This window comes from Bos mutus, chromosome 16 (assembly GCF_027580195.1).
Source record: "Bos mutus isolate GX-2022 chromosome 16, NWIPB_WYAK_1.1, whole genome shotgun sequence".
Classification (NCBI taxonomy): Eukaryota; Metazoa; Chordata; class Mammalia; order Artiodactyla; family Bovidae; genus Bos; species Bos mutus.
Window position 1 is genome coordinate 28,332,525 of NC_091632.1, and position 12,076 is coordinate 28,344,600.

Here is a 12,076-nt window from a genome sequence, read left to right on the forward strand (position 1 = left end):
ATTTAAAAAATATCAATTGAGTGCTTCCTATGTTACAACAACTATGAATAAACAGCCTAAAGTTTTGTACAAGAGACAAATAACAATGGACAATGATAATGCATGAATGCATGCACACTAAGTCCCTTCAGTCGTGTCCAATCTTTGCCATCCTATGGACCATATTTTGCTGGGCTCCTCTGTCCATGGGATTCTCCAGGCAAGAATATGGCAGTGGCTTGCCATTTCCTTCTCCAGGATCTTTCTGACCAAGGGATTGAGCCTGAGTCTCTTAAGTCTCCTGTACTGGCAGGTGGGTTTTTACCACTAGTGCCACCTGGGAAGCTTACGTAATTATAACATTGTGTGTTAAGTACATACTCAAGAAGTTGGCAAACTTTCTCTGTAAAAGGCCAAATAGCAAATATTTCAGGTTTTGTGGGCCACACAGTTTCTGTTGTAACTACACAACTCTGCCACATGAAAGCAGTGATAGACAACATGTGAATAAATGCATGTGACTTCATTCTGATAAAAATTAATTTACAAAAACAGGTCCTTAGTTAAATTTAGTCCACAGGACATAGTTTGCCAACCACTATATGAGGATAAGAATATTCGTTTATTCAACAGTTATTTCTTGAACACTCATAGCATTTGTTTTTCTAAGTGCTAGGGTAAATAATAACTCAAATATACAAAAACTCCCTCTCTAATGGAACTTGCATTCTAATAGAGAATATGGACATTAAGCAAAAATTTAAAATATGTAGCCTGTTAGTGTCAGATTCTAAAAAGAAAAATAAAACAGAGAAGAAATCACGAAGAGTTAGAGGAATTGGGATTTTAAGTGAGGTCACCAGGAAAGGCTTCACTAGAAGGTGACTTTGAAAAAAAGCCTGGAAGGAAGTGGGAACACAAGCCATGTAGGAATCTGGAGGATGAACATTCCAGCAGAATGAAAAGTCACTGAGAAGTTTATGCAGCAGGAGTGTGTCTGTTAAGCCAAGGGACAATGAGAAGGCCACTATGGCTGGAATGGAGCACACAAGGGAAGCCTGGTGGGAGATGAGGCCACAGAGTAACTGGTACCAGACCAGTGAGGGCCCGGTCGGTCACTGCACTGCTGTTGGCCTTGACTCTGAGTGAGCTGGGAAGCTGCTGCAGAATCCGGGCAGAAGAATGACTGGACTGAACTGTAGTCTACTAGGGTTACTCTGGCTGCTATGTTAAAAACAGACCCGGGCGGGGCAGAGGTGGTGTGCAAGAGCAAAAGTGGGGAGACCTCTTAGGAGGCTATTGTAATAACACAGGTGAGAGACAATGGGACTAGAGCAAAGTGATGGCAATAGGGGATGAAGAGTGGTACGAATGAAATGTGTGTGTGTCTGTTAGTCACTCAGTCGTGTCCAACTCTTTGAGACCCTATGGACTGTAACCCACCAGGCTCCTCTGTCCATGGGGTTTCCCAGGCAAGAATATTAGAGCAGGTTGCCGTTTCCTTTTCCAGGGGATCTTCCCAACCCATGTCTCCTGTGTCTCCTGCATTGCAGGCAAATTCTTTACCCACTGAGCCATTGGAGAAGCCCATCTGAACGAGGGATCAAATGAGATAAAATGGCAACCCACTCCAGTATTCTTGCCTGGAGAATCCCATGGACAGAGGAACCTGGAAGGCCATAGTCCATGGGCTCACAAAAGTCAGGCATGACTTAGCGACCAAACCAACCTCTATTTGAGGACAGAGGACTATTCCTAGGAAAGAGGGAATGACATGGGAACTGGACTTAAAAATAGGAATTAGCCAAGCATCAAGAGAAGAGAATCAGGTCTACTGCTGCAGATAGAGCTCCTGATGAGAAGTGAGAGATACGTGAGGGTTCAGAAAATAAGTGAGTCAGCATCTTCCTCCTGAGGGTGAAACAAATCTTCAGAAAAACCCATGATGGCCAAACTACATATTCCATCCACTCCCCAACCTACTTCTCTGCGACTTCCATTCAGTCACTAAAGTAAAATGCAAACAGAGTTCCTAGAGGGGGAAAAAAAGGAAAACATGTGTAAGTGTGCAGCTGTCTTTCAGATTCCTAGGCTTAAATTCTAAGAAAAGATCCCTAAGTGAAATCCTCTGAGACAGACTGGCATCCGGCCAGGGTACTAGGGCCAGAACCCCAGCTCCTAGGAAAATACCCAAGTATCTTGAACAACTGAATGTGTTTGGAGACCAGGGTCTCTCCTAAAATTTTTCTAAGAGGAAATATTTTTAACCCAGACATACCACAAGGCTCTCTCACAAGTCGGCCTATTTGGCTAGAAAATAGCCCCGAAAAGGAGAAAAACAACCTCTCCCCACTCACCTGGGGAGAGAGATTCACTGAGCCAGCTAAGTGAACAGAAAAATTGTGGATATGATTTACTCCATAAAATAGTACCTATTGAAACTATGGAGAAATTGGCCTGTAGGAAAGCAACTGAGAGACATTTCTATTTGTTAGTACACTTTCTGAGCTTACCTGCAAGTTATTCTCCTATTCCTTCCCTTCTATTCCCTTTGCCAGGTAAAGTGCGTATGAGAAGGTGAGATTTGTTTCTTTAGAGTTTGTGTGGCCTCTGCATATTGCAGTAGAGAGGTTCAGAGGTTTTCTTGCTGTTTAGTTTTAAAGTTTCTCCTTCATTTATTTTCTCTCTGCCCTCTTCTACCCCCTTACACTTATTTTCCCCATCCATGTTTTTTTTGGCTACAGGGAACTTTGAATCCCAACTTCAAAAGAAACCTATAATGAAGCCTGGCTGATGTTTAACAGATCTGCCTCTGTAGGGGCCCAGTCCAGCCGTTCCTTTGGCTCAACAGCCACAGAAGGTGAGTGAGCAAAGCACAGCTAAACCAGAGCACCCAGCTCTGTGCAGCACCCATTTCTCCACCTGTTCCCTTGGATGTCATGTGCATCTGCCCTCCTGTCCTGAGATACACATCCAAGAGCATGCAACTGCAGGCACCGCTCTCTGGCACGCTCCTTTAGGGCACCTCCCAGTCCACCCTCTTGAGGACCTGTTTAGAGGGAAGTGGACCATGCTCTGGGGCTTCCCCAGTGGTACTAGTGGTAAAGAACCTGTTTGTAAATGCAGGAGACACAAAAGACGTGGGCTTGATCCCTGGGTTGGGAAGGTACCCTGGAGGAGGGCATGGCAACCCACTCTAGTATTCTTGCCTGGAGAATTCCCATGGACAGAGGAGATAGGTGGGCTACAGGTTATGGACTTGCAAAAGAATAAGACATGATTAAAGCAACTTAGCACAAACGCAAGTCTGGACCATGCTCTAGCACTGCTATATACAATAGTCTTTCTGCCCTCAAGCTCCTCACCATCAAAACTCAGGCAATGAGGCAGAGGAGAGACAATGAGGCACCAAGACACAGAGACCTCAGCCCACCACAGGCAGTAAACAAATGCATGCCATCGTCATCCCATTGTCTGCTTCAGAGCATAGTGACACTAGGTGGCTAATGACTCGCTTAAACTATGCTCAGTCATTTATTTTTACTTGGTGATTGTCCTCCTCCACATGATAATAGAGTGATGAAATCTGACAGAAACCAAAGCAAAGAGGTAAACGCGATGTTCTAGATTTGGTTGGATACTAAACTCATGTGAAAAGGGGAGGGAGAATGAGGGATGGAAAGTAGATTCAGCAACAAAGCACCCTTCATCTCTGGGACATAATTTTAGAGAGAAAAACAACAAAAATAAATCATGACCAAAAAAGAAGCTGCAGACCGCAAAGGTCAGGAAAGCTGGGTTTCCCTTAGGGCATAGACATTCCCTTCGCTTGGCTTTCTAAGATGCATCATAGGGAGTAGCCAACGACATTTGGGATTTTACTAAAGAGGACTTTCAAGCCCTCTTTCCCACAGCAATTGTAGACCCTCTCTTAGGGTAGCTACGATGTAGAAATAGACATCTGGCCTATGTAGCCTTCACTTTCCACAAGCCAAGTTTCTCTATCTTGGTAATTCTGCTCAACTGGCTGGGTAATGTTATCTATAATTCATATCTCCTTCTGACCAGTCCCAAGTCTGATAAATACTCTGCCTTTGATAGGTGCATCTGGGTTACAGATGTTTGGTGTGGGAGTCCTCAGACTCCCTCCTCATCTCAGAGCCTTTGGGAGAGGAACTCCTTTGGGCTACATTTCTGGTTTCTTGCTGTGGGTGGGGGAAGAGGGAACACTAAGTAGGATTGGAAAAATGAAGAGGATTGTTCATAGAGCCATCACTGTGCTTGCATGTTAGTGATCTGTCTGTAGATGTGTCCCCCACTTTCCAACCAACGCTGTGAGTTCCTGAACAGAGGGATTCTGTGCCTGACACACTCTGCTCCTCAAAAAATGTCTGATAAAACATTTGTAGAAGTTGGGTTCTTCAGAGTCACAGAATAAAGGGACTGTGAACTTGAGCACTGTGATTTAATTGTAACAATACAGATGCTATGCCATGCCTTGCCGTGTGGTACCTGAATGCTTAGTCGTGTCTGACTCTCTGAGACGCTTTAAACGATAGCCCACCAGGTTCCTCTGTCCATGGGGTTTTTCCAGGCAAGAATACTGGAGCAGTTTGCCATTTCCTTCTCCAGAGAATCTTCGCAACCCAAGAATCAAATCTATGTCTCCCGTGTCTCCTGCACTGAAGGTGAATTTTTACATGCTGAGCCATCAGGGAAGCTCCATAGAGATGCTGCTGCTGCTGCTGCTGCTGCTGCTGCTAAGTCACTTCAGTCGTGTCCAACTCTGTGTGACCCCATAGATGGCAGCCCACCAGGCTCCGCCGTCCCTGGGATTCTCCAGGCAAGAATGCTGGAGTGGGTTGCCATTTCCTTCTCCAATGCATGAAAGTGAAAAGTGAAAGTGAAGTCGCTCAGTCGTGTCCAACTCTTCACAACCCCATGGACTACAGCCTACCAGGCTCCTCCGTCCATGGGATTTTCCAAGCAAGAGTACTGGAGTTGGGTGCCATTGCCTTCTCCGAATAGAGATGCTAGATACTGGTAATTTAGTTCAGAGACAACCACTAACTCCACTAAGTCATAGGCCCTCATAGAAATCCAGAGATCTACATCTCTGTGAATCCAAAGTCCTTTCAAACAATCTAAGCAATGGCACAGAAAAGCAGTCTACACTCTATGTTCTGCTTTTAGTGGGTCAGACTGGATTTAAACCTGGGTATTTAGATAAAATTATTAAACCCCTCCACTAAGATATGAGCACTTATTCTATGTATTCTTTATATTTGTCCCTTTGCTTGTCTTACTGTGTCTGGCACATCAGAGAAACTTGATAAATAATTGTTTTTCAAAATATGGTTCCTGCCAATAAGAGTTATGAAAAACATTCAATGTTTTTAATAATAAAAATTTAACACAAGAAATACAAAGCAGAGAAAGTGGAGTAGAATAAAAGGTCTGTACATGAAATAAGTATAAGGGAACTGAGAAAAAAAAACCCACTGTCTTCAGGATTCTCCCCCTAAAAGAAGAAATTCACAATTAAGTATCCTTTTTTAAATCATAATAATAGGGCTATAAAAGTGTGTTTCTTATTGTGAATAAGCACTATGCACTTGAGAAAATCCACCAGCATGAAAGACAGATCAGAATTAAGAGGGGAAAAAAAGGAAAAATAAAAGTTGACTACAGATGAATCAAATATACGGCACCAGGAAAAAAATTCAGAATTCATCTTACTTTTAGCCTCAGAAAATGGCTGCACCCTTAAAAACAGACTAATATAGAAAAATCAGAGTAAAGTCTTAAATATATGATTGCTAAGATTAAAAAAAAATTCAGCAGAAGATTTAGAAGATAAACTCAAGGAAATCTCCAAAAAATAGAACTAAATAACAATGAGATAGAACATATGAGAGAAAAAGGACAGAATAAATTCAGATCATCCTCAGAAGGTTCAGAGGGGAAAAAGAGATCAGAGAATTAAGAAATATCAACCTAATAATTTCAGAAAATTTGCTAGAGATAAGGATGGCATCACTCAGTGGACATGAGATTGAACAAGCCTCGGAGATGGTGAAGGACAGGGAAGCCTGGCATGCTGCAGTCCGTGGGGCCTCAAAGAGTCGGACACGACTGAGTACTTAACAACTGATCAACAACAACGACGACAACAAGAGGCATGTGTCCAAACTGAAAGAATCATTGAATATCAACAAAAGAAGAATGAAAGGCCAACCCTTCCAAAAATTATCATAAAATCCCTAAAGTAACATGGCTAAAAATCCAAAATGATTTTTAATAGGAAAAAAATTCACCTCTAAAACACATAATTATTAGAATAGAAGCTAGAGACAATTAATGAATTTCTTCAAAAATTTAAGAGAAAATATTTCCCAACTCAAATTTTACACCAGGACAAACTATCCGTTTTGGGTAAAGGCAAAATAAAAGCATTTTGAGAAATGCTTTTCTGGAAAAGTTATCTAAAACATCCTTTCTTAGAAAGTTACTTAAGGAGGTTTTCCAGGAAAAAATTAAGCTTTAAATTAAGAGATATTCATGCAATTCAGGACACAGTGACTCCAATCCTCCCAAAAAATCAGTGATGAGAAATTTCAGGATAACAACTGTGCAGCAGAACTAAATATAACTGGTGAAGTCGGAAGAGGAGAGAAAAGTGGAATGAACTGGAAGGGAGAGCTCCAGAGGAGTGTTAAAAAAATTAAAAGACACTTTCTATAGATCTATTTATCTATTCTATAGATATGATAAAGCATTTGAAAATGAAGACATCAAAAAGGAAGGAAGATAGAAGGGAAGGAGGAAATAGAGACTCAAGGGATAGGGTCCATGTGTATGCGGAAGTGGAAGAGCTATGCCAGAAAGAAAGCATAGTAATAGAACAGAACCTTGTTCTGCAACCAAAGAAAAATATTTTATAGTCACAATATTATAAATATATATAACTGAGTCAACTACAAACAGTAAAATTAAAACATTAATTTTAAAATATATTAAAAATGCAGATGCAATGTGGGAGTAAAGTAAAACTCTCATCGTTATAATAAAAGCAAGTCATAATATTTAAAACTAATGTTTAAACATAATGTTTAAAATGGATGAAAATAAGTTGATCCAGTGGTTCGGACTCTGCACTTTCACTGCCAAAGGCGTTGGTTTGATTCCTGGTCAGGGAACTAATGCAAGCCATGTGCATGTTCCCTGCCAAAATTTTTTTTAAAATAAAATAGATGAATCAAGTAATATAAATATAATGTTTGGATATTACCAAAAAGGCAAGTAAAATAATTAAAGATAGGAGTAAGGCTAGAGAGTAGAGAAGGACGAGGAAGAGTTAGGCAGAGGATTGCCATTCCTTATTTTTTGGTACAGTTGTCTGCAGTACATTTGATATTTTAACCAGGGACATTTATTTGGGCTTCCCTGTGGCTCAGTGGTAAAGAATCTGACTGCCAATGCAGGAGACTCAGGTTTGATCCCTGGGTCAGGAACATCCCCTGGAGAAGGAAATGGCAAGCATTCTAGTATTCTTGCCTAGGAAACCCCATGGACAGTGGAACCAGGTGGGCTATAGTCCATGGGGTCACAAGAGAGTCAGATACAACTTAACAACTAAACAACAACAACCAAAAAAGTATGAATAGTTCCTTTTATTCCGTAAAGCAAGTTTTGCATCTAAGGGTAAGAAAGTTTGAAACACATCTGGGTCCACAGATAGAAAAGGATAAGTTACCATGGCAACTCTGAAGGAGTAAGGTGAATAAGTTATAAACCCCTGGGTACGAGCAGTGGCAGTAAGGATTCAGAGATAAGGGCCCACTCTAAGGAGAAAGATGCGTAGGTACCATGAAAGACATCTCTGTCAGTCAAGGCAGTGTGTTGTTATAATGAGCTAGTAGACAAATGAGAACAAGCCAGATTTGCCTGGAGAGTTCTCTGGAGATCCTGAGTTGGCAAACACTGTTGCTAGTGAGGTTTAGCTTCTGCTTAAGGTTATCAAAATCTAAAAACCAAACCCAAACAGAATCTTTCTTATGCAAATATTTCTGGTAATATGATCAGTTCCCTGGGTATTATTATGTAAACAAAGGCTTCCCATCTGTCAGTTCTAATAATGATAATAACTAATGTTAGTTTAGAACTATTTTTGTACTAGGAAAACTTTAGAGTTACCAAGCACTTTCCTGTACCTTGCTTCCCTGGTGGCTCAGATGGTAAAGAATTTGCCTGCAATGCAGGAGATCCAAGTTCAATGGGTCAGGGAGATCCCCTGGAGAAGGGAATGGCTACCCACTCCAATATTCTTGCCTGGAGAATTCCATGAATGGGCTACAGTTGTAAAGAGTCAGACACGACTGAGTGACTAACACATTTCCTGTACCTTATTTCATTTGCTTCACAAAATAACCCAAAGATATAGGTAACACCAAGTATTACTGCAACCCTTGTTTTACAGACAAGACATCTGGGTTTCCAAAAGTGACTTGTACAATTTACATAGCTGGTTAAGTAACAAGGGCTCTGGAATTCAACTCCGTTCCCTCTTTGCAAATCTTACCGTTTTGACATCACATGTCTGAGATATAGGAGAATCTATTAATTGGTTCTAACCACCCACACACAGGGGCATCAAGAGGACAGCCCACACACAAGACCACGAATTACCACACAAATCGTGTCCAAAAAATTCAAAGGCAGCCATTCAGGTATTAGGTGGAAACTGATATCCAATCCTCCCACCTCCCACCAACACAACACCCTAGCTCAGGTGTGAGGCATTTTATATTTCATACAAAGGTACAAGTTATAAGTAGGGAACCCTTGTCCATATGCACAAATCAACAAGTTTACCACCATCTCTATCCTTTCTTAACTCCCTCTAATAGTCCTCAACCCTGGCATCAACCATCAAGCAGAAATCCTCCTATTGGCTTCTGTCTCACAACAGATGACACATCAGATTCATTTATTCATTAAAATAAACATAAAATAGACAACTATGTTTCAGCTGCTGCTCTAGGCACTGGGAATGTAACAAGAACTGATATTCCAGGCCAGGAAAAGACAAATAAGCAAGTGCACAAGAAAAACACCAGAGGTGAGAAGTGTTATGGAGATAATTTAAATTAGTTGACATAATAGAGATTGACTAATCAACTTAGATTGGGTGATCAGGAAAGGTCTCGCCAGGAGGTGACATTTAAATAGATTTTGGAATGACAAGAGAAAACTCACCAAGGGAAGATTAAGGAAAAGAAGATTCCAAGGTGAAACAGCTAGTGCAAAGCTCTGGGGCAGGGACAAGCTTAATGTGTGCCATGGAACAGACTAGAGTCTGCAAGGCTGTGTAGTGTGGGTGTGGAGAACCAGGCTGGGGTGGGAGAGAGGCTGGAGAGGTAGACAGGGGTCGGGTTGTGATCCAGGAGACAGGAGTGGGGCTCGGGTTTCATTCTAAGTGTAGTAGGAAAACATGTAAGGAGGCAAGTGACCAGATCTGATGCACCTTTCCAGTGGGATTGTTCCAAATACTGTGTGGAGAATGAAACTTAATGGAGCAAAAGAGGAAGCCTGCAATTGTGCTTAGATGTGAAACATCTTAGGTTCATAAAGCTGCTGAACTGCTCAGTCCACGTCACAGACTAAGCACACACGGGGCCTCCTCATGAATTTGCACTACTTTGCTGGAAACCAAAGACTGTGAAAAGAATGGAAGTGAAAGTGTTAGTCGATCAGTCATGTCCGACTCTTTGCAATACTATGGACTGTAGCCTGTCCATGCAGTTCTCCAGGCAAGAGTACTGGAGTGGGTTGCCATTTCCTCCTCCAGCGAGTCTTCCCAACCCAGGGATCAAACCTGGGTCTCCTGGCTCCTGTATGAGTGCTGTCTATCAATGTATACCCCGTTTGTTCTCTGCAAAGATGCCCTGGCTTCCTTGGACAGATAAAGTCATTCAGCTTCCCTGTATCTCAAGCACCTGGTGCATGTGCGGCTCACACCACATCCACAGTTGTGTGCTTCAAAGAAACTGAGTTTGTAAGGGTCGTGTTTTCATCTTAGTCATCCGTGTGTCCCTAATTACCCAGCACAGCATCTAGTACTTGATGAAAGCTCACCGATATCTGGTGGAGTAGATAATTGTTCTATTTGGAGGTTGCGTGAACACTCTTTTGTTTCCAGAAGCCAAAAAGATAAAACGACGTCAGGAATGCACCCTCCAAGCAGGATACCCCCTGGCCCCGGTCCCTTACCTCCTGGGTGAGTCAGGGTCAAAGCAGGTCTTGCGCACCTCAGCCACGTCTGGGTCACAGCAGTCGCCCTCGTCAAAGTCGTTCAGCATGTTGTTGCACCCCACATGGCAGCGCCCGTCCTTGCGATTCCAGGGGTAGCACCGGCCCCGCAGGCGGCAGTCACCCCCATCATAGCCCGTGAGTGGGTGCTCGCACTCGGGGTCACAGTGGTCGTTGCCAATTTTGCTGGGCTCACAGTTCAGCAGCACGATGCGGTGGCGCAGGGTGGAGTTTTGGACGCGGTGGACGCTCAGCTGCCAGCTGATGTTGTAGCGGCTGAAGGCGTCATTGAGCACCTCGTGCTGCCGACGGATCTGCTCCTCACTCACCGTGGGGTTCAGACCCTCGTCGTCATAGATGTTCACCAGCCGGTAGCGGATCACCTTCTCTCCCCGGAGGGGCCAGTGCCCATTGTACTGAGAGATCAATTCCACATTGTCACATGCTGTCTGCCCACAGAGCGGGGGCTGCAGAGGGGACAGAATCTCAGGCTCTGACTCAAAGCCCTGGAGAACCTCAAGCCGTGGGTACTTCCCATCTCTAAAGGGGACCCACTGTTCTTCCAGGGGCTCAAAACTGGCGGTCAGTAGCAGGGTGGTCAAATCCTCCACCTCCATTGGCTGCTGAGGACTGTGCTGAAGGTGGCTTTGTGAGCGGGCTGTCGACCAGAAGACCAGGATGCCCAGGTGTCCACGGAAAGAGTGCCCGTCTTCTGAGCTGTCCCCCCCAAGGAGGAGAGAGCGACAAGATGCCATGAAGGGGCTGTTCAGGGGACCAGACTGATCTGGACTACTAGCCACCTGAGTGCCATCCACATACAAGGCCATGCGCTGTCCATCGTAAGTGGCTGCCACGTGGGTCCACTTGCCCGGTTGGTAGCGACTGTGGCCCATCACAGTGGTGGCTTTCTTCACTCGGTCGGTGCGAAGAGAGAAGAAGAAGCGAGCATCTCGCCTTCCCACATCCTTCCCTGAGCGGATCCCCAGGGCCCAGCCCTTGTCACTGATAGCGTGGGAGCAGTTATCAAACACACCTGGGAAAGAAGGAAGAGTCGAGGGAGAAATACCAGATGCAAAAGGGATGGAGAAAGGGAGAAGAAAACCCGTATAAATAGCAAGAATGTAGGTTTTTAATGGGAAAAAAAAATTGATACAGAGTCCCCACCTAAGATGCTTGTCCAGTACCCCATATTAGATGTTCTGGCAACAACTTTCCCCAAAGGAATTTAATTTGAGATTCCATCCAATTTAACGCATTCCAGTATTTTTAAATAATCAAAATGGAAGCTGGAAGGGGATTTGTCACAGTGCAAGTGACAAATATCCTCACTACTTTGTCACAAACATTTCTCATGCTGACTTCGTATCCATGCCTTCTTCTCTTTCCACTTCCTTAGAATTCACAAGGGCCATTGTAGTTTTTACAAAATATAGTAATCTACCCCCCAAAAAAGATTTTTTTTCTATTGAATATTGAAATGACGAATCCTGTGGGGAAAATAAGAAGACTGTAACATCCTAGACATGTTATTCCCTCTGATGCCTAAGGGCAAGAACGCCCATCTGAAGTGAACAGGTGTTCCCCTAAGTAAGCAAAGGAGTATTGCCCCATGGTCCTAGACTATAAAAACCTAGTCAAACTATAAGAATGATTGTTCTTATGACCCATAATGCCTACCACAGTGCAGAAGTGGAATCTTTCCAGATAAATGAAGCTCCTTACCACATGCTGCCTTAGCATCATATTCATTGCAGGCCCAGGACTATGAAGTCCCATAAACAAAGCA

At 43.3% G+C, this 12,076-nt stretch overlaps 1 protein-coding gene across 1 annotated transcript in view; it reads right to left on the bottom strand.

Annotated features, from left to right (window-relative positions):
- PAPPA2 (pappalysin 2) overlaps positions 1-12,076 on the bottom strand; it is a 315,464-nt gene that overhangs the window by 255,494 nt on the left and 47,894 nt on the right. The window contains exon 2 of the mRNA XM_005905526.2: positions 10,252-11,323. Within this exon, the coding sequence (XP_005905588.2) occupies positions 10,252-11,323 (1,072 nt within the window). The remainder of the gene's footprint in view (positions 1-10,251; positions 11,324-12,076) is intronic.